We start from the raw sequence: 21,517 nt of genomic DNA, 5'->3' as shown, positions 1-21,517 counted from the left end.
TTATTCATTTTGTATATGTGTCATTATGATATGGCCAAATGTATTGGCTTGTAATGAATAAGGATTTGATTTGGTATGTAGCCATATAAATTGGCTTATATTGGCTAATGGGTTGCAAATATATTAATTACTCATATGCCTATACCAATTTCATTGTGTGATGTGGTTTATAATGGTATGTTAATGAAAGTACAAGGGAATCAGTAAAGAGTAAAATTAGCATTAAAATAGTTTTGGATTGCAGCAGTAGTACAACTTTGAAAAATCACCAAAAATTTTGAAAATCGAATTAGAGGTTGAAAAAAATATGAAATTAAATTTTATGAGTCTAGTTTTACATAGAAGAAACGTTGTAAGGAAAATAATTTCATTTTATGAGATATTTGAATTTTTGTGAGACAAGGTTAGAATGATTTCGGGTTCCCCTGTTCTGAATTTGGAAAATAATTAAAAATTGTATAAAAATACTTGGGGGTTCAAATTTATATTTTTAAATTATTAATGAGTCTATTTTCAAGAGAAATAAATGGGAACATCATCCGAATCCTGTACTAAGAGATAATTAATTTTTAGTGAAGAAAGGTCGAAACTGTCAAACAGCAAAATAGGAATGAATTTGAAGAATTAATTGTACTTATTGGCTAAACCATAAATTCTGTAAATTTTATGGTAGGAAGATATTTGAGTCTAGTTTTGGAAAAATCAAAAGGATTTTAATTTAGAGTTCTGTAGATGAAGATATAAATAATTCAGTGACTGTGACTTAAGTGGACAGTTTTATTATGAACAGTAATAATTGTTTTGATAAGTTTAAGCCTTGGTTATGGTTGTGATGGTAGCTTAATTGTGCCATGTTAAGTTTCATGGAAAGTGTGTACGTGAGTGTGCAAATGAGGGTGGCAAATGGCTTGGAAAATAGCCATTTCCTTGGCCACATGGGCAGAGACACGGCCGTGTGTCTCAGCAGTGTGAAGGACACGACCTCGAGACATGGGCGTGTGTATGACCACACGGCCTACCCACATGGGCGTGTGACTCTCCAAAGTATGAAAATTTTCTAATTGTAGTAAAAGTTCCAAAAATTTTTGGTTTAGTCCCGAACCACTCCCAACATATGTTTTGGGTCTCGTGAGCCCGTATAAGGGACGATATGCATGTGATTGGATGAATTTGATTTGGACCAAATTTTATAGCCCGATTTGTATTAATGTTTATGTTTAAGTTCGGTAATGCCTCGAACCCTGTCCCGGTGTCGGTACGGGTAAGGGGTGTTTCAGTTGTTTTGAGCATTCACTAAGCTTGTTAACCTCATCCACTCCATTTTAACCTTTACAGAGTAGTTGAGTTCCTAGTGTGAGGGTGTAGCCCTCAAGGGATTGATCCAAGCCAATCTTTAGTCGCGATAGTAGGTGTTAATGGTTATTTTGATATGGGAGTTTAAGGCAATGTGGCAGATTTTATATCGGTTTTGCTAAGTCAATTTTTGGGCTGTTTGCATGCTATTTATGTTTGGAATATGTGAATGTGAATATGATGTTAGGATTGTTATTTTGAATACTTTGATGTTTATTTAACTAGGTGAATGAAGCATGTTATGTAACAATCCATTTTTTAGTGAAATCGGAAGAGTGATTTCGGGACCAGAAAACCGATCCGAAAACAAAGTTTATTTTTATTATATGGTCCGTATTATGACAGTTATGTCGTGTGTAAATCTTGATACGAAAATTTTATCGATTAAATGTTTAATTACGAGAAGGACTAAATCACATAAAATGCTAAAGTTGAATTCTAGTAGCTATAAGGATTAAATAGCTATGGAATTCAAAACTTGAGGTCCTTATATGGTAATTAGACCATTAAAGAAAAGTATGTAGATTTTGGTGACTTATCCATGGAAATTTAGAAAAAGGGTAAGGACTAAATTGAAATTGAAATAATTTAATTAATTAAAAGATGATAAAAATAAATATCATCTTATTTTTGTCATCTTAAACCCCAAAATTATATGGAAACCCTAGGAGAGAGAGAAAAACTTTCAAAGCTTAATTGGGTAAGTTTTCTTGTCCCGTTTTTAGTAATTTTGATATTTTTTAAAACTGGGATAGCTTAAACTATCTATTTGAAGGATTAATTTGAAAAGTTACAAGGCATGAAACTTGGGTCATTGATGAATATGCTGAAAATTAGAAATTTATGGTAGAAAATGAAAGGTTGTTGATAGATGAACAACTTTTACAAAGTGATTTTTGATGAAAACAGATTTAGGGACTAAAATGTAAAGTTGTGAAATTTGATGAAAAATTTTGAATTTTTATGAATACATGTGCTGTAAGTTTTTATGGTAGAAAATAAAAGGTTGTTGATAGATGAACAACTTTTACAAAGTGATTTTTGATGAAAACAGATTTAGGGACAAAAATGTAAAGTTGTGAAATTTGATGAAAATTTTTGAATTTTTATGAATACATTTGCTGTAAATTTTTGTAATGGGATTATGGTTAGGCTTGGAATAGGGAGTAAATTGCACAAGTTTCATTTTTCGAGCCTAGGAACAAAATGGGAATTTATGGAAAAGTGATGGGCAAAATGGTAATTTTGCCTAGGATGTAAATTGAATCCAAATAAATATGAAATATGTTAAATTGATGATTAAAGCTATTTATATAGATCTGGACAACACAAATTCGAGGTTAGATCTAGGAAAAAAAAGGGATCGGATTAGTAGATTTTATACGCGAATAAGTGTCGAGGTAAGTTCGTGTAACTTAATCGAGCCTGTAAATATGTTTAATTAAATGTTGTGTTTGTATGGAATGTTACTTATATTGATGTACATTATTTGAATGTTATAATGAAAAGTTGAATACATGTTTGAAATGGTGAAAAAGGGTTAAGTCTCGATTAAATATTGAATTCCGATGAATATATGCGTTTTCCCGAAACGAATAAGGTCCAACATTTGTTGCGGACGAGATATTTCTCGGATGAGTAATCCTATTGACCTTGTTATAGAAAGGATTTAGCTTGGACGGGTAATCCTGATATAATACCTCTCAAGTATACGTTACGATTAGGGTTTAGCCTAGACTGGTAATCCTAATTGAGCTCAATTGAGCTTACATTACATAAAGGATTTAGCCTGGACTAGTAATCCTATTATACGATATGTGGCTTAAGAGTGTGTTCCTTAATTAGTACCCTAATGGGTACCCTCGAATAAGAATTGACGGATTATTGAACCGTACACCCCGAGTGTACTACTTGAGTATCCATCAGAATTTCAATGATTCAACAGACATAAAACTCTTAACATGGCATTAGAATTATGAGATGAAATTATAATGTCTTGAAAGAGTATTGCATGATGAGCTTATCTATCCTTACTTGATGTATATGTAAATTTTGTGACTAACATGTTTGATTGGATGCATGTGTTTAGGCAATTTTGCCAAATGGATAGAAAACTTGTTATTGTATGCTTAGATTTAATAAACGGGATTGGCAAGTTTAGTTTCTGTTATACGAACTTACTAAGCATGTAATGCTTACTCCGTTTTATTTTTCCCTTGTTTTATAGTACTCGGAAGCTCGCGAAGGTTGGAGATCATTGGAGCATTGTCGCACTATCATCTAGCTTGTTTCGGGTATACTTAGTAAAATCATTTTGGTATAATATCATGTATAGCACAACTTGACCATTAGTGGCTTGATAATGATGCTTGTAATCTAGCCATTGGAATAGCTAGTAATGGTTGTTTTGATATACTTGTAATGTCATGTTATGGTAGTTAAATATATGTTAAGTAGTTGATCAGATTATGTCTAATATATAGATTGAATCAAGGTAAGATTGTGAGCATGTATGCATGTAATGGTATGCCATGATGAACTATAGAAATTGCTTAACTTGAATGCTTTGAAATGGTTGGAATGTGTTTGGTATGTTTTAGTACAGGAAAATGGTAAATTTAGGTGACAAATAAGGCTAGGAAATGACTTTATTTTGTCCACATAGGCAGACACACGGATGTATGTCTAGACTGTGTGTGACACAAGGCCTAGTATATAGGCGTGTGGTTAGGCCGTATGTCCTCTGCACCTTAATTTTGAGAAAAAGAATGCTCAAAATTGAGTACACGGGCAGAGACACGGGTGTGTGTCTCAGCCGTATATGCTACATGACCTAGAACTTGGGCGTGTGTCTTGGCCGTGTGAAACCTGCACCTAATTTTGAAAAGAATTAATTGACCACATGGCCTAGCACACGGATGTGTGGAATGGCTGTATGCACAAGTCAAAGAGTTACACGGGGTCGAACACGGCCTATAGCACGGGCGTATCCCTTGGACCAAATGGACATGTGAACCCTACACATTGGGAAAATTTTTGTAATTTCACAAAAAATTTTTAGAGTTCCAGATTAAGTCTTGACTCGATTCTAATGCTCGTATTGGGCCTCGAGGGTCCAATTAGGGGACGTTTTGAATGATATCAGTTAATAAATAGTAATTTACATAAATTACGTTCTAAAAGTTTTGATAATGCCCTGAAACCCTATTTTGACGATAAATACAGGTTAGGGTGTTATATTTAGTGGTATCAGAGCACGATTTAATCAATTCTCAAATTTATCGTAGCAAACACGAGTTTAGCTATACATGCCATTATATAATTTGTGATAGTGTGATTACTCCTAATCATTTTAAATTTGTTTTTCATATAGCATTGTCATCCAACTGATCTAGAGCTGAATCTGAGGAAGCTGAGAGCAATACTTCAACTTCAATTCAAAAAGTTGCGTTTGTCTCTAGTAGTGAAAGGCCCGTCTCTAAGGGTCGAGGTGAGGAGGCAAAATAGGCCTTCTTTCAATTGATGAATGAGTAGTTTACTGAGTACCTAAGAACAAACCCCATTATAAAACGACCTCTCTCACCTGCTTCTCAACCGATTCCTAAGGTACCACAGGGTGCTGAACCTGTTAGAATTAGTAAGCCTCCGGTAGATAAAATCTGTAAGCATGGGGCAGAAGAATTTAGAGCTACTGCAGATGATGATCTGAAAAGGGCTGAGTTTTGGCTAGAAAATACTATCTGGGTTTTTGATGAATTATCCTGTTCACCTGTTGAATGTCTGAAATGTGCAGTATCCCTACTGAAAGATACAACTTATCATTGGTGGAATACCATAACTTCAGTGGTACCGAAGGAAAACGTTACATGGGAATTCTTCTAGGCTGAATTCAGAAAGAAATATGTTAGTGAAATATGTTAGTCAGAGATTCATGGATAAGAAAAAGAAAGAATTTTTAGAGCTCAAACAAGAAAATATGACTGTGTCTGAGTATGAATGAGAATTTGTTCGGTTGAGAAAGTATGCCAGAGAATGGGTTCTAATTGAGGCTGAAATGTGTAAATGCTTTGAAGAGAGTTTAAATGAAGATATCAAGTTGTTGATTGGAATTCTCAAAATAAGGGAATTTGCGGTGTTAGCCGATCAAGCACACATAGCTAAGGAATTAAGTAAAAAGAAGAAACAAGCTGAAAGAGAGGCTCGGGTTTTAGGAAAAAGAATTATGAGTAAGTCACAATCATTTGCTTCTAAGAAATTAAAAATGTATTATGATCGTGTTACCACCTCTACAGAATATTCTGGAAGAGACCGGGCTCTCAACGTTCTAACCCGAGGTCTTCATCTCCATCTGTGACCAGTATGGGTAGTGTCGATAATCCCAAACCAAAATGTAAACATTGTAACAAATTTCATCATGAGGAATGTCTGTCTAGAAGTGGAGCTTGTTTTGGATGTAGTTCATTTGACCATTTTCTCAGAGATTATCTCGAAAGAGTTGAAAAAGAAATAGAACCAGCTCCAAAGCTTAGTAATTCTGTTTCAAGAGGCAGACCACCCCGTCACCCGGGCAATGTTAGTGGTAGTCGAGGTACTACCAGGGATACAACAGTTAGATCTGAGGCATGAGCACCTGCAAGAACATATGCTATTCGTGCTAGAGAAGATGCCTCTGCACTAGACATCATTACTGGTACATTTTCTCTACTTGATACTGATATTACTGCTTTGATTGATCTTGGTTCCACACATTCATACATATGCACGAACTTAGTGACTGTTAAAAATTTACTTATTGAATTTGTGGTTAAAGTTTCAAACCCCCTGGGCCAGTGTGTTATGGTGGATAAAGTTTGTAAGAACTGTCCGTTGATGGTAAAAAGTTATTGCTTTTCAGCTGACTTAATGTTGTTTCCATTTGATGAATTTGATGTGATTCTGGGAATGGATTGGTTAACTCAATATGATGCAGTGGTGAATTGTAAGCAAAAATATATTGTATTGAAATGTGAGAGTGGTGAACTACTTCATGCTGAATCTGATAAATTGGATAGATTACCTAATGTGATTTCAGCAACATCAGCACAGAAATATGTCAAAAAAGGTTATGACGCTTATCTTGCATATGTATTGGATACTAAAGAATTTGAGTCAAAGATTTAGTCAATGCCGGCTGTATGTGAATTTCCTGATGTATTCCCAGAAGAATTACCTAGTTTACCATCGGATAGAGAAGTGGAATTCTCTATAGATCTTGTTCTGAGTACAATACTTATATCCATAGCACCTTACAGGATAGCTTCTATTGAATTGAAAGAACTAAAAACACAGTTGCAAGAATTGATTAACAGAGGTTTTGCTCCACCTAGGTTCTCACCTTAGGGTGTGCCAGTTCTATTTGTAAAGAAGAAGGATGGATCGTTGGGGCTGTGTATTGATTACAGACAACTCAACAAAGTTACAATAAAGATCAAGTATCTTTTGCCTTGTATTGATGACTGGTTTGACCAGTTAAAATGTGCCACTGTATTTTCCAAGATTGATTTCCGTTCTGGCTATAATCATTTACGGGCAAAAGATTCGGATGTACCAAAGATAGAATTTAGAACCAGGTATGGACACTATGAGTTTCTTATGATGCCATTCGGCTTTACAAATGCACTTGCAGTGTCTATGGATCTGATGAATAGAATTTTCAGCCCGTATTTGGATAGGTTTGTGGTGGTATTTATAGATGATATTTTGATTTACTCCCGAGATGAAAATGATCATGCTGAGCATTTGAGAATAGTGTTGCAAACCTTGCGAGAGAAATAATTGTACGCAAAATTAAGTAAATGTAAATTTTGGCTACAGGAAGTTAGTTTTCTCGGGCATATAGTATCTGTGGAAGGTGTCAAAGTAGACTCGAAAAAAATTTGAGCCATTGTTAATTGGAAGCCACTGAAGAATGTGTCTGAAGTCCAAAGTTTTCTGGGACTAGCTGGTTACTATCGGAGATTTGTAAAAAGTTTTTCAATGATAGCTTCTCCGATGACTCGTTTGCTATAGAAAGATGTAAAGTTTGAGTGGACTAACAAATGCCAGCAGAGTTTTGATAGATTAAAAGCTTTATTGACAGAAGCACCAGTGTTATTCAGCTAGAATCAGGTAAGGAACTTATAGTCTACAATGATGCGTCATTAAATGGTTTAGGCTGTGCTTTGATGCATGAAGGTAAAGTAGTAACCTATGCTTCAAGATAGCTAAAACCACATGAAAGAAACTACCTGACACATGATCTTGAATTGGCAGCCATAGTGTTTGCATTGAAAATCTGGTGGCATTACCTATTTGGTGAATTTGCATTGACACAAGGAAGCATGTGGTCTAGTGGTTATGGCGTCATTAAGGTTGTAAGGAAGCTTGGGTTCAAGTCTTGGCTCTTGCAATTTATTTTGGTTTTTCTTTTAAAGGAACCTGGACTTTGGCCTATAGACCTCATAATTAATTGAGAATATTTTGTGACACAGAAAGAGCCTATGGTAGAGTGGCAAGGTGGTGTGTTGTGTAACTGTGAGGTCTGAGGTTCAAGTCCTGGGATACGCAATGGAGTATTTATTTTGTTGTTTAAGCTGTGTAGGAGGTAGAGTTGGACTGGGACTCTATGGTTGAAGTGGTCATAAAAAAATAAGGAATTTTCCTAATGGTTGAAAGTAATCCCACATTAGGAAGATAACATGAGTATTGGTGAAAAGCTGGCTTTAAATAGAGCGAACCAGATGAGTTTGTGAGGGGGAAAGCGATTAAGACTCAATGCAGGATGTGCCAAGGTTGGTAATCGTGGACTTCGGCACGTTCTCATAAACAGGTGTGTATTCACGCCATTCTTTGTTGGAAATCGGCAAAAGCCAAAAAGCCAAAACTTCAACATTTGAGGCCTCACGAGCGTATGATCGCTCGTGGGGTAAACTGAGCCCACAAACCATAGGCGATAGACTGTAGAGGCCGCCACGAGCGTTCTCGTGTAGTGGGCCTCGATGGGCCAAATGGGCCTCGTGGGCCCACTTGTGTAAATCTAATTGATAAGTGGGAAGTAGTTGGGCTTGTCATGTCATGTACATGGCATAGGCCGTTAAAGGCTTTATTGGGCCAAAATGGGTCAGAAGGGCCTAACGGGCTCTGGGCCCCACACAGATTAAATTCACGGTAAGTGATTTTGGACTGGGCTATGTAGGTCACATAACCGTAGCTAAATTTGGGCTAAGTGGGCCATACGAGCGTGTGGGCCCACTTGGGTCGAATAATAGGTCTTAGGCCAATTTACACCGTTAGGTCTATTTAGGTTACTTAAGTCACTCGAGCCAACTGTGGACCTTCCAGGAGGTCAATTATCTGTATCGAGACCCTAGAAGGTAAAATGACCAAAATACCCCTGAGGGGTAAAAATTACTATTCTACCCCTAATGGGTGGAAATGACTGTTATACCTTAGAGGTAGGTTAATTGATGAGTGTATGATATATGCATGACCGTATATGAGTATGAAACCTTGCATACATGAAATATTATGACATGACATACTGCATTGGGGTTGGGATTTTGATTTGGAGGAAGTACTGTTCTGGTGGCTTGCCACGTATTCTGATGTTAGTGGCTACGCCACGTTTACCCCTATTAGCAGCTTTGCTGCATTACTATTAGTAGCTACCCTGCAATATTGGTGAGTTGGCTATGTGGGTTAATTTAATCCCCACATGGTGAGTTGGTTGGTACGGGTGGTGAGCAGGATGGATTGGTTTGGGTTGCATACCTATATTATGATCATATTGTTTTGGGCATAGGCCCACACTATTACTGCATAGGGCTTAGGCCCAGACTGTACTGTTATTGAATAGGGCTCAGGCCCAGACCGTTACTGTATGCACTGTTACTGTTGACCGATAGGGGATCACACATTGAGTTTTCGTAAACTCACACTTCTTTTAACTGTGCAAGTAATCCCCAGCCTTGAACGATTTAGAGCCGCGAAGGACTCAATGGTGACCACAAGTTCGTAGATTGGTTGTTAATAACTCAATTTATTTAAGCTTTCATATTTGGGTTTTAATTATGTAATAAGGCCATTTGGGGGTTTTTAACTTTTAATGGGCTTTTGATTTCATATTCTAAACTGCTAGAGTAGGAACATCGAGTTTTCAAAATAATAACGTTTTTGAATAAAAACCTGCATTTCTAACCTTAAGGTTTTCAAGTAAAGAAGCTTTTGCGGTTTTTAATCAGATGGGTTTAACTTAAAAATGGTTTCCACCATCAAGTACAAGGTTTCACAAAACACTCAGATGTGACACACCAGATTCGGCCGTAGCATCTAGGCCGGGTTTAAGGTGTTACAAGTTAGATTTACCACCAGAACTTAATCGGATTCACAATGTTTTTCATATGTCTATGCTACGGCGGTGTCGATCTGATTCTTCATATGTTATCTCTCCGACAGAGGTAGAGATTTAGCCTGATATGACATATAGTGAAGAACCGATCAAAATCTTAGCTCGGGAAACAAAAGAGTTAAGAAATAAAAAGATAGCGTTAGTAAAAGTTCTTTAGAAACGATATTATATTGAAGAGGCTACCTGGGAACACGGAGGATACTAAGAGGAAGCAATACTCGAATCTTTTTACTGGTAAAATTTTCGAGGATGAAAATCCTTAAAGGGGGAGAGTTGTAACATCCCATTTTTTAGTGAAATCAGAACAGTGATTTCGGGACAAGAAATCCGATCCAAAAATAAAGTTTATTTTTATTTTTATTATATGGTCCGTATTATGATAGATATGTCGTGTGAAAATTTTGATATGAAAATGTTATTGATTAAGTGTTTAGTTATAAGAAGGACTAAATCGCATAAAATGCGGAAGTTGAATTCTAGTGGCTATAAAGATTAAATAGCTATGGAATTCAAAACTTGAGGTCCTTATATGGTAATTAGACCATTAAAGAAAAGTATGTATACTTTTGGTGACTCATCCATTGAAATTTAGAAAAAGGGCAAGAACTAAATTGGAATTGAAATAATTTAATTAATTAAAAGATGATAAAAATAAATATCATCTTATTTTTGTCATCTTCAACCCCAAAATTATATGAAAACCCTAAGAGAGAGAGAAGAAACTTTCAAAACTTAATTGGGTAGGTTTCTTTGTCCCATTTTTAGTAATTTTGATATTTTTGAAACTGGAATAGCTTAAACAATCTATTTGGGGGATTAATTTGAAAAGTTATCAAGGTATGAAATTTGGTTCATGGATGAATATGCTAAAAATTAGAAATTTATGGTAGAAAATGAAAGGTTGTTGATAGATAAACAGCTTTTACAAAGTGATTTTTGATGAAAACATGATTTAGAGACTAAAATGTAAAGTTTTGAAATTTGATGAAAAATTCTGAATTTTTATGAATACATGTACTGTAAATTTTGTAATAGGATTTTGGTTAGGCTTGGAATAGGGAGTAAATTGCGCAAGTTTCATGTTTTGAGCCTAGGGACAAAATGGAAATTTATGGAAAAGTTAGGGGCAAAATGGTAATTTTGCCTAAGATGTAAATTGAGTCTAAATAAATATGAAATATCTAAAATTGATGATTAAAGATATTTATATATATCTGGACAACGCAAATTTAAGGTTAGACTAAGGAAAAGAAAAGGGTTCGGATTAGTAGATTTTATACGCGAACAAGTGTCAAGGTAAGTTCGTGTAGCTTAATCGAGCATGTAAATATTTTTAATTGAATGTTGTGTTTGTATAGAATGTGACTTATATTGATGTACATTATTTGAATGTTATAATGAAAAATTGAATACATGCTTGAAATAGAGAAAAAGGGTTAAGTCCCAATTGAATATTGAATTCCGATTCCGATGAATATATGTGCTTTCTCGAAACGAATAAGGTCCTGCATTTGTTGCATACGAGATTTAACTTAGATGAGTAATCGTATTGACCTCGTTATAGAAAGGATTTAGCCCGAACGGGTAATCTTGATATAATACCTCTCAAGTATACGTTACAATTAGGGTTTAGCCTGGACTGGTAATCCTAATTGAGCTCTTTTGAGCTTACGTTATATAAAGATTTAGCCTAAACTAATAATCCTATTATATGATATGTGACACAAGAGTGTGTTCCTTGATAAGTGCCCTAATGGGTACCCTCGAATAAGAATTGACGGATTATTAAATCGTACACCCCAAGTGTACTACTTGAGTATCCATCTGAATTTCAAGGATTCAATAGACTTAAAACTCTTGACATAACATGAGAATTATGAGATGAAATGATAATGTCTTGAAAGAGTATTACATGATGAGCTCATCTATCCTTACTTGATGTATATGTAAACTTTGGGACTAACATGTTTGATTGGATGCATGTGTTTAGGCTCCATATGGATGGAAAACATGTTATTGTATGCTTAGATTTAATAAACTGGATTGGTAGTTTAGTTTTTGTTATAGGAAATTACTAAGCATGTAATGCTTACTCCGTTTTATTTTCCCCCTTATTTTATAGTTCTCGGAAGCTCGCGAATGTTGGAGATCATTGGAGCATCGTCATACTATCATCTAGCTTGTTTGGGTATACATAGTAAAATCATTTTGGTATAATGGCATGTATAGGACAACTTGACCATTAGTGACTTGATAATGATGCTTGTAATCTAGCCATTGAATGGCTAGTAATGGTTGTTTTGATATGCTTGTAATGTCATGTTATGGTAGTTAAATATATGTTAAGTAGTTGATCAACTTATGTCTAATATATGGATTGAATCAAGGTAAGATTGTGAGCATGTATGCATGTAATGGTATGCCATGATACATGATGGAAATTGCTTAACATGAATGCCTAGAAATGGTTGGAATGTGTTTGGTATGTTTTAGTGCAAGAACTGGTAAATTTGGGTGACAAATGAGGCTTCGAAATAACTGTATTTTGTCTACACGGGCAGACACATGGGTGTGTGTCTAGACTGTGTGTGACATACAGCCTGGTACATGGGCGTGTGGTTAGGCCGTGTGTCTCCTGCACCTTAATTTTGAGAAATAGAATGCTCAGAATTGAGCACATAGGCAGAGACACGAGCATGTATCTCAACCATGTGTGCTACATGGCCTAGAACACGGTGTATGTCTTGGCCGTGTGAAACCTGCACCTAATTTCGAAAAGAATCACTTGACCACACAGCCTAGCACACTGGGATGTGGCATGGTTGTGTGCACAAGTTAGAGAGTTACACGGGGTTGAACACGTCCTGTAGCACGGGTGTGTCCCTTGGACGACAAGGGCATGTGAATCCTGCACCTTGGAAAAATTTTTGTAATTTCGCGAAAAATTCTTAGAGTTCCAGATTAAGTCCCGACTCGATTCTAATGCTCGTATTGGGCCTCAAGGGTCCAATTGAGGAATATTTTGAATAATCTCGGTTAATGAATAGTAGTTTACATAAATTATTTGTAAAATGTTTTGAAAGTTCCAATAATGCCTCAAAACTCTGTTCCGACGATGGATACGGGTTAAAGGTGTTACAGGTTAGGGGTATTACATGTTATTTAGGATTGAGTTTAAATGATTTAATGTTGATATATGTTGAAATTTGGTAGTCTGGAGTAGAGGTATCTATATGTGGATTTTAAAAACGATACCTCTGTAACTTTAAAAGTGCAAGGAGTCAGGATATAGAATTGGTATTGATACCTTGGCCAGAGTATCGATACTCGAGATAAATTTATCGATACCTTGCGAAAGGTATCGATAATTTTTTATGTTTTAAAATTTGGCAAGAAATAGAATGCTAGTTTGGTATCGATTTTCCAGATGGTATCGATACCACTTAAGGAAAATATCGATATTGTAAAGGCTGTATCTATACCTACGTAACAGTTTTGGAAATTTTGCTAAGTGGTTCCAAGGCTTGATTTATGCCTATTTTATGTTCATTTGTCGTTTGAAAACTTGATTAAACGTTAAATTGAGTTTGTATGTCTTCATATTTGCATAAATGTTGTAGTAACAAAACAAAATAAAGATGCATGTATACTAAACGTGACAATTGTAATGAAATTGAAGTGAGACGGTGGTGTAGCGTTCTAGTATTCGAGCTCAACGACCGGGCTGGGTATAGGATATTACAACTTAAGATGAGTTCACTCGACAACACACTTTTAGAACACATTATCATATTAAATTATTATTATCTTAACTATTCAATTACTATCTTTTCATCTCATTTAGCTCATAACACTTGATTTTACTTTTGACAGTCTATATTCACATTTGAAATTCATTATTAACATTTCAGTTCATTTTCACCCATAGTAAACTCTAATAAAATCAACTCCAATACACAGACTCCTCCACCAGACCAAAGATCACCGAAATGTTAAGTCGTAAGACAGCATAACACATTTATCCACCATACTAAAAGGCACTAAAGTGCCAAACTCGAAAGCAATATGGTAATGTATCCCTCCACCACACCAAAGAGCATCAAATATGTAACACCACAAACCTGACTGAGTAGGTCTGCCCGAATCTGGTTAACTACATTAGCCACTGAAGTGACTCTCTGTTAACTCCCAATCTAACCTCCAACACACCACATAATAATAACAGATAATGTGTTAAGTTAAAGCACAACAATGAAAATAATTCACCCAGCAGAAAACATGTAAGCTTACAAAACCACAAAGGATGGTTCATAGGTCATATATGAACAAGTTAAGGTTTGAACACATGATAAAATACAATATAAGTTTGTATAATGCAAACAGTATTAGTTCACACAAGATTACAAGTTCGCAAATCAGCGTAGGTTCCCAAATAACAATTTAGACTATGTTTGCCCATACAAGTTCACAACACAAGTCAAATCATTCATTTATAGCTTAAGTTCACAATACAATAGTTCACATATTTTATGAAGTTCGCACCCAAACACACATCAAAGGTTCGCATCCTAACAAGTTTCATAAAAAAAAAGGATTATATACGCCAAGGGGTTTCATACTTTAATAGTGTTTTTTTGTATGCATGGGTTCGCTAAATTAAGAGTACACGTGTAGTTTTGGAATAAAAAAAATACAGGGATCGCAAAAAACAATGCTTAGTAATAAATCTGACTCGTATTTTTAATAGCAACTCAACGTAACATTTTTGCATGAAAACATCAACTTTATTCGTAATATAAGATAATCAATATTCTAAGTCATGGTTCACAAAACAAAATAGCTAAAACTTTAAAATACCTATTTGGAAAACAAAATCAAAATATAATAAGTCTAAAGCCTTCATAAAATAAACCTTATTGCCTATTTTCCTAGGCTCGCCAATATCTAGTCAGAAGTGAGCCTCGCCAAGTCGTCTACCTCGCCACTGCTATCCACGATCTACTTACCTGTGAAGTAAGAGAGGAGTTGGTGAGTTCATTGAAAACTTAGTGATTAAATAGGAATAAACAAAGTATGCTTTTAGAATAGAACTTTTAAAACATAAAGAAAACTTAATCTTAAAATCATTTCGCGTGTTGGTTTGTTAGTGAGGTTGCGAGACCCAGTTCACAGATCTTGCCAGAAAGCATAAGTTTGAAAAATAGTTTCGTATATGTTACTGAAAATTCATACTTAAAAACTTAACTTGTGCATTCTCAAAAACAGAACTATACAACATGAAGACATGCTCACATACTTATCTTGCTGAGAAACATAAAATTTGTTCTTGCACTTAACATGCTTATTAGTATGGTTGAGGAATATAAGATATGTTTAAGCCCACACTTATCTTAGTCTTGTTGGATATGTGGATCTCCTTATAGTGCCTCAGAATGACTCAAAGAGTCCTTATAATATGTGCCATAAAGTGTATCACGAGGTAATACACTCTCCTGTACATCAACATGTGCCAGTGAATGGAGTATAGTTCCACATTCCCTTATCACTCTACATGTCCCAAGGCCTCAACGCCTAAAGTCACAGAAACAAAGAGGTGAATACTCATAATCCTTTGGTATGCCAATATGTCCAACATGGCTTGTAAAGGAGCACGCATAGAGACATATCACAAAGAGCTCGCATAGGGAGCTTACTTGAAAACACTTGTAAAAAGCTTGCACAAAATCTCCTAAAAACACAGTTTATGAAACTGTTTTGTAAAACATATTTAAAAAAGTCAGCTTGTTTAGGAGCTCACATAAAACGTATATTTAAAAAACAGACTTAAAAACACGTTTCGAAATAGATTCTCAAAACTTGAAAATAGGGTTTCCTTCAGAACAACTTTTGAAACTAAGTTTGGAAATAAAGTTCTTAAAAATCATCATAGTTTACACACAAGATACGAACCTTAAGCATTCAGACTGGAAATCATGATAATGAACATGCTTATGATGTATCTCAAATCACTTACTGAAAAACTAAGAAACTAAACAAGCTTGGCTTTGCCTTATACTTGCTGGTGGATGGCTCGGCTGGTTCGCAATATAAACATACACACAGATTACTTAAACAGACCATACTTATAGAATTCACACATGCAAATGAACCTAGCTTTCTAAAGAATTACCTAACATGATAGAGACTTACCTTGATTGCCACGAACTTGGTTCAGAAATAGAGACTTGACGACAGAATATTTAATGAGACAACTCTCATGAATTAAGGGTCACAATTATAGACTTAAGTGTTCTGAAAATCTTAAGATACTTTACTTGACTTAGGAAAGGTGTTACTTACACGTAAAGTATTCATAAATACACCATATTTTTATTTTCTAATTCGAATCTGAAAAAATCTATGATCGGCGAATCCCAGTTCACTAGACAGACTGGCGAAATACACTTATGGTGAATCTGGCAAACCCCTTACTGCGCCTTTTGGCAAATATATTACACTGAAACACTTAGCATTTTGGCAAATATATTACATTGAAACACTTTGAAACACTTAGCATTTTGGCAAATATATTAAACACTTAGCATGCCAATTATATCAAAATAATTTGCCCAAAGATAACAAAACTATAAACATGACAATTATATCCTAACATTTCACTAAATCTACAAAAAATTCTGTCTATATTTAATTTTTTAATCTGTCAAATTCAAATTCTACCTTAAACAAAAATTAATAATTTAATTTCTTTGAAATAACTATCACATCACAGACAACGTACTGCATCATTGTAAGATAAAAGCGTGTTAAAATAAAGTATTCGAATGTTAAAAAACATCTGAAGTCACAAATTAACAGTTTCTAAATTCAAATTTTTTTCTTATTCACAATTTTTTAGAAGTGATATTTAATTTTTTTTTCAAATTAATCAGATCATTAAATCTATTTCAAAAAATTTCTAAACTATTTTTTTTAACTTAGTATAAAAAATTTTTTAATCACAAATAGTTACATTATTTTAATTTAATAGATTATTACGAACTTTTAAAATATAAAAAAATTAATTGTTTTATTTTATCTTATTTTTCTTCATCCTCTTAAGGCCGAGAATTTTGTTTTTCAACTTCAGACAAGATAAAAAGTTCTTTCATCAATCTAAAACCAAACCAAATTTGAGATGCTGCGAAGATAGAGTTTGACCTGTAACTAACTTTGAGATATTCGAAGATAGAGTTTGACTTGTATCGGTTAAACCGGACTAATAAACTTTGATTAGATCGATTCTTTTAAAAATATATTTTATTTTTTATTTTCATAAATTTTTTAATAATATATTTCATTGAATCAAATGTATTAAATTGAAAAACTAACGATATGAAATAAATAATTTAGATAGGATACCAAATTAAAATTTTTTTTTAAATAAAGTCAACTTTTAGTGATACTTGAATAAAAAATTAGTCTAAGTATGATAAAAAAAGTAAAAAAAAAAAATCAGATACCGAGATGAGAAAAACGTAGAGTTTAAGTTCCCATGTGGATTAAGGAAAAAAATGGGAATGGAACAAAGAAATTTACTAATATGAATTTTCTGTAAAAAAAGAAAAGAGCTGGAGAACTATTACCGCAAGGAAAAGGCCTCCAGAGTTCTCACTCCAAGACACAACACACAATTCACTGCACTCCAAGCTTCTCTACTCTTAAATCTAATGTCTCTAATGTCACAAACTATAAAACTAAATAAGTAAAGTTCGACCAAGTACCTAAAAGCAAGTCCATAATGAACCACATTCCTATTGAACTCCAACTACAGATTTGAGAAACCCAAGCTTCGCATCGACTTCTGCAGGATCACACGTGTCCTTCAAGGATGCAGGGGGCTCAATTCCAGTGAACACATACAGAGCTTTCAATTCATCTATGCATGTCTCTCTTCGGGCGGCTTTATACCCCACTATTGTTCTCAGAGCATTCATTTGTTCCCAAATCTTCTCCTCACAGTGAATTGCCTGCAGTCAGATGATAGTTAAATGTGTGATCAATGTGATGAACTACTGTTCATGAGAAACCTACATATCCACGTTCATAATCTTTTGTGATAAGCACATTTATAGGTAATAAATGGTTCTAGTAGGGGTTTACCAGCACGAGGGACGGACATTCCTTGACATGGTAATTCATTAAAAACTACGCTTTAAAAATGCTCAAGACAAGGGAACATCATTTAAATTGAAATTGAACATGTCTACATGACTATTCTAGCAGGAAATAAGACCAGTTTGATCAATAAAAGAATTCTGACCTTATACTTCAATTATTTGGAGCATGGCTCCCGATCTTAATGAGACTGACAGACATATATATTAAGAAATAGTTGCGTGACATGCGACATAAATTATCTTAGGCCTAACCTCATTGGATGGGGCATCCGTGGCATTTTCTACAGGAATTATAGTGTTATCTGCTTCCTGAGCTTTTGTAGAAACAGGAAGATCTGAAGAATCAGAAGCGTGTTGGTGAAGAGAGTAACTAGATGAAGGCCAACTTTCTGCATATGTAGCATTGGAGTATAATAATTAGAATCACAATTAACCTTATAAACAAAAGCAAACCATGAAACAAATTAAGCTGAAAATCAACTATTGCAGATGCTACCTTCAGTGTTCACTTCTGGAGGAGACCCCTGCAGACTAACTGTACTTAAATTTTCTGACAGGTCAAGCCCTTGGTCGTCATTGATCTCTCTTATATCTTCATTGGAAAAAACCACATCTTTCTTCTCCTTATTCAGTCGATAGCTTCGATCTACAATGTTTTCATCTTTTGCTTGTCCTACTATCGATGTAGAAATTTCGACTGTAAGCCCCTTTGTAATGCTATCATCATTCGCAGTTTCACTCACTGACCCTACTAGTTGCTCCCTTTTCTGAATATCCATTTCCACAGATCCCTTGATTTGCTCTTTACTATCAGCTTTATTTTTTTCTACTTCGGTTTCAGATTCACTAGTTGGCATTTCCATCCCATAATCAGCGACGGCATTTGCAGAAATTTGCAAAATTTGCTTATCATCTTTCTCAGTACCAACATGCACTTTTTCTGTACTCGGCTTATCATCCATATAAGCTCTTTCCCCCTGGTCTCGGATTTTTTCTAATAATCCCATAGTCTCCCTTACTAACTCTTCATCCTCTTCAACGTCAGTAGACTGGGTGAAATGCACATCTACCTTTTCCATCAGAAATTGTGTTTCGCTCTCCTTATTGTTGCCATTCTTCTCATCTTCCACAAACTCAATCACAACATTACAGGCCTCCTCTATTGGCTGTTTATCTCTCACATATTCCTCCTCTTTAGCTTCATTTATTCCCTGAACCTCCTTTTCTTTTTGTTGTTCTCCAGTTGTCCCTCTTAATTTCTCATTCACTAAAGCATCAATGGCCCGAATTAACTGAACGTATTCATCTTTCTCTTTCACATTTCCGGATCCCAATGGCGTTTCATTCACAAGATTGCTGCTGCACTTTTCGTCTCTTTGGATAACAGCTTCAATACCCTGGCTCTTTTCTGCTGGCGGTTTGTTTCGACATTCCCCTATCATTGGCTGCTCTGTTTGCATTCCTGTTAGTTCCTTAACTTCTTCAAAACTTAGGGATGGCCTTTCATTCATAAATTCACTGTCATCTCCAGCTGATCTCTTTACATCATTTTGGACCCCATCTTTCTGATATGCACCCTTTTGCAAAATATCCCCTTTATCTGGTTCCTCATTTCTCTTGTCAACCAATTCAATTCTAGCCTCAATTTCTTCAATAATGTCCTCTTTTAACTCTTCTTCCTCCCTCTCTATGCTAATATCTCCTTTAATAACTTCATTTTGTACTCCATTAGTTTCTTCTCCTCCTCCTCCTTCTCCTTCTCCTTCTCCTTCTCCTTCTCCTTCTCCATCTCCTTCTCCTTCTCCATTACATGCTTTTCCATATTCCAACAATAATGGGGCAGATCGCGAAGGCATTGGAAGTAACCTACTCATTAAAGTCTTAGTGCAAACATAGCTTACTAATAAGACTCCATAAGGGACCGAACAGACGAACCCAATAGCAGAAATAGCCATAATTGGAGGGAAGACAAGTGGTGCAGATGATATAACAATTCCAGTGACAAATATTTTCCTTCCCAATCTCATCAACCAACTTAGTTTGCCATTCTCACTATACCCAGTTGATGATTCTTGGATTTCCCATTCTAATTCTGGATCATCCATCCTAGAACCACTTAAACAAAGTCTTGAAATTAGTTTCTTACTTATCTAAACAACAAAAACTAGTATCACCAACAAAATCTAAATTGTATGCAGCTAACCTTTAGTATGGTTGATTTGTAACTTGGCTTCAGACTATGATGGATGCTGCAAAACAGAAAAGTTTTTGAAACAGGAACCTAATTAATCTATCGTGAAGGTGACTTCAAATTCTGCAACATGATCATCAAACTAAGTATATGACGAGGATTTAAAGGGGAGAGAAAAAGCAATGAAGAACAACAGAAAGAAAAAGGAATGAGAAAAGAACAGATTCGATTTGTGTAAGCCTTTAATTTTAGAAACTATACCTGAGAGTGGTAGATGAATGGTTAGTTTGAAAGTGGATGAGGCCATGACGAATCTTTAGAGAGAGCAGATGATGTTTCGATTGAAAACCTGGGAGGAAAAATGCAAAGTGTAAGATGCAAGGCAACTAAAAGGAGAGTGGAGAGTGTTGACAATGACACGTGTTGGAAGAGCAGACAGGCAGATGTCGATTTGCATGCAGAGATTAGTTTCCGCAGTTCAACGTGTTTGCTCTACACTGGCAAGTGGCAACCTTAATAGCCCTGTTCTTTTTGCCTCTGCATTTGCAGCATTTCGATACAAATCAGTGGCTGTGTGAATACATCTACCTATATTTACAAGAAAATGCTCTCACTACGTTTCAGGAAATTCAACTTAAAAATTAAAAATTAATATTTATATAATCTTATAGAGAAAGGATTGTATGAAACAGTGACGCCACGTTATCTGTATCTCTTTTCAATAGTTTTATGCCACATCAGTATTCTTATTCTGAATTTCAGTATTTTAATTTGGATTTGATTTTTTTCAGTATAAAATCTTGAAATTCAGGATAAAAGTACTGATGTGGCATAAAACTATTGGAAAGGGATACAGATGACGTGGTGTCACTGTTTCTTACAATCATTTCCCCTTACTATATTATAAACAAAAATAATAAACAAAAGATGATATGAAAATATGAGCATTTCTATTCCCTTCTATATTTTCATTATCTTTTCAAGTAGTATTGTAACAGCTCGTTTTTAGAGTTAATCGGAACAGTAGTTTCGAGGCCACCAAATCCAGCGAGTAGGTTTGTAAATATTATATTTAATAGAGTTTAAAAAAAAGGTTTTTGATATTGTGATTTTTGTTTTATAAGCGATTTATTAAGTTCAAGTGGTATGACGTTAAGGTCAAGTGGGTTTAGAAAATAAAGTATTGAGACCTCGTTTTTATAAACCGAGTCGTAAATATTTTTATAAACATTTACGGAGTGGCAATAAGATAGTATTAAAGTTTCGTTGAAAAATTTTACCGTTTGAGTGATTAATTCGGTAAAAAGGACTAAATCACGTAAAATGCAAAAGTTGCATGCTTTAGTAAAAGGGAGTTATTTGCCCTTGGCTTTTAAAGTGAGGGTCCTCAAA

The 21,517-nt window shown here is 35.1% G+C and overlaps 1 protein-coding gene across 3 annotated transcripts; it reads right to left on the bottom strand.

Annotated features, from left to right (window-relative positions):
- Window positions 1–17,335: 17,335 nt before the first annotated feature.
- Window positions 17,336–20,510, bottom strand: LOC107918408 (nestin). 3 transcript variants are annotated; one of them, XM_041085035.1, is made up of 5 exons: window positions 20,387–20,510; window positions 20,138–20,183; window positions 18,431–20,061; window positions 18,187–18,323; window positions 17,336–17,784 (listed from the first exon to the last, which is right to left on the bottom strand). In XM_041085035.1, exons 3-5 carry the CDS (start codon window positions 20,037–20,039, stop codon window positions 17,569–17,571), a joined length of 1,962 nt encoding a protein of 653 aa, XP_040940969.1. In that variant the 5' UTR covers window positions 20,040–20,061; window positions 20,138–20,183; window positions 20,387–20,510; the 3' UTR covers window positions 17,336–17,568. The 3 variants fall into 3 exon arrangements, with proteins under 3 accessions (XP_040940969.1, XP_016703459.2, XP_016703458.2); XM_016847970.2 differs by having other exon boundaries at window positions 18,431–20,049; XM_016847969.2 differs by having other exon boundaries at window positions 18,431–20,040.
- Window positions 20,511–21,517: the final 1,007 nt, after the last annotated feature.

Source organism: Gossypium hirsutum, chromosome A13, assembly GCF_007990345.1.
Source record: "Gossypium hirsutum isolate 1008001.06 chromosome A13, Gossypium_hirsutum_v2.1, whole genome shotgun sequence".
In the NCBI taxonomy this organism is placed as follows: domain Eukaryota; kingdom Viridiplantae; phylum Streptophyta; class Magnoliopsida; order Malvales; family Malvaceae; genus Gossypium; species Gossypium hirsutum.
Note: the sequence above shows the minus strand (reverse complement) of the source record. Positions and strands in the feature narration are given on the sequence as shown.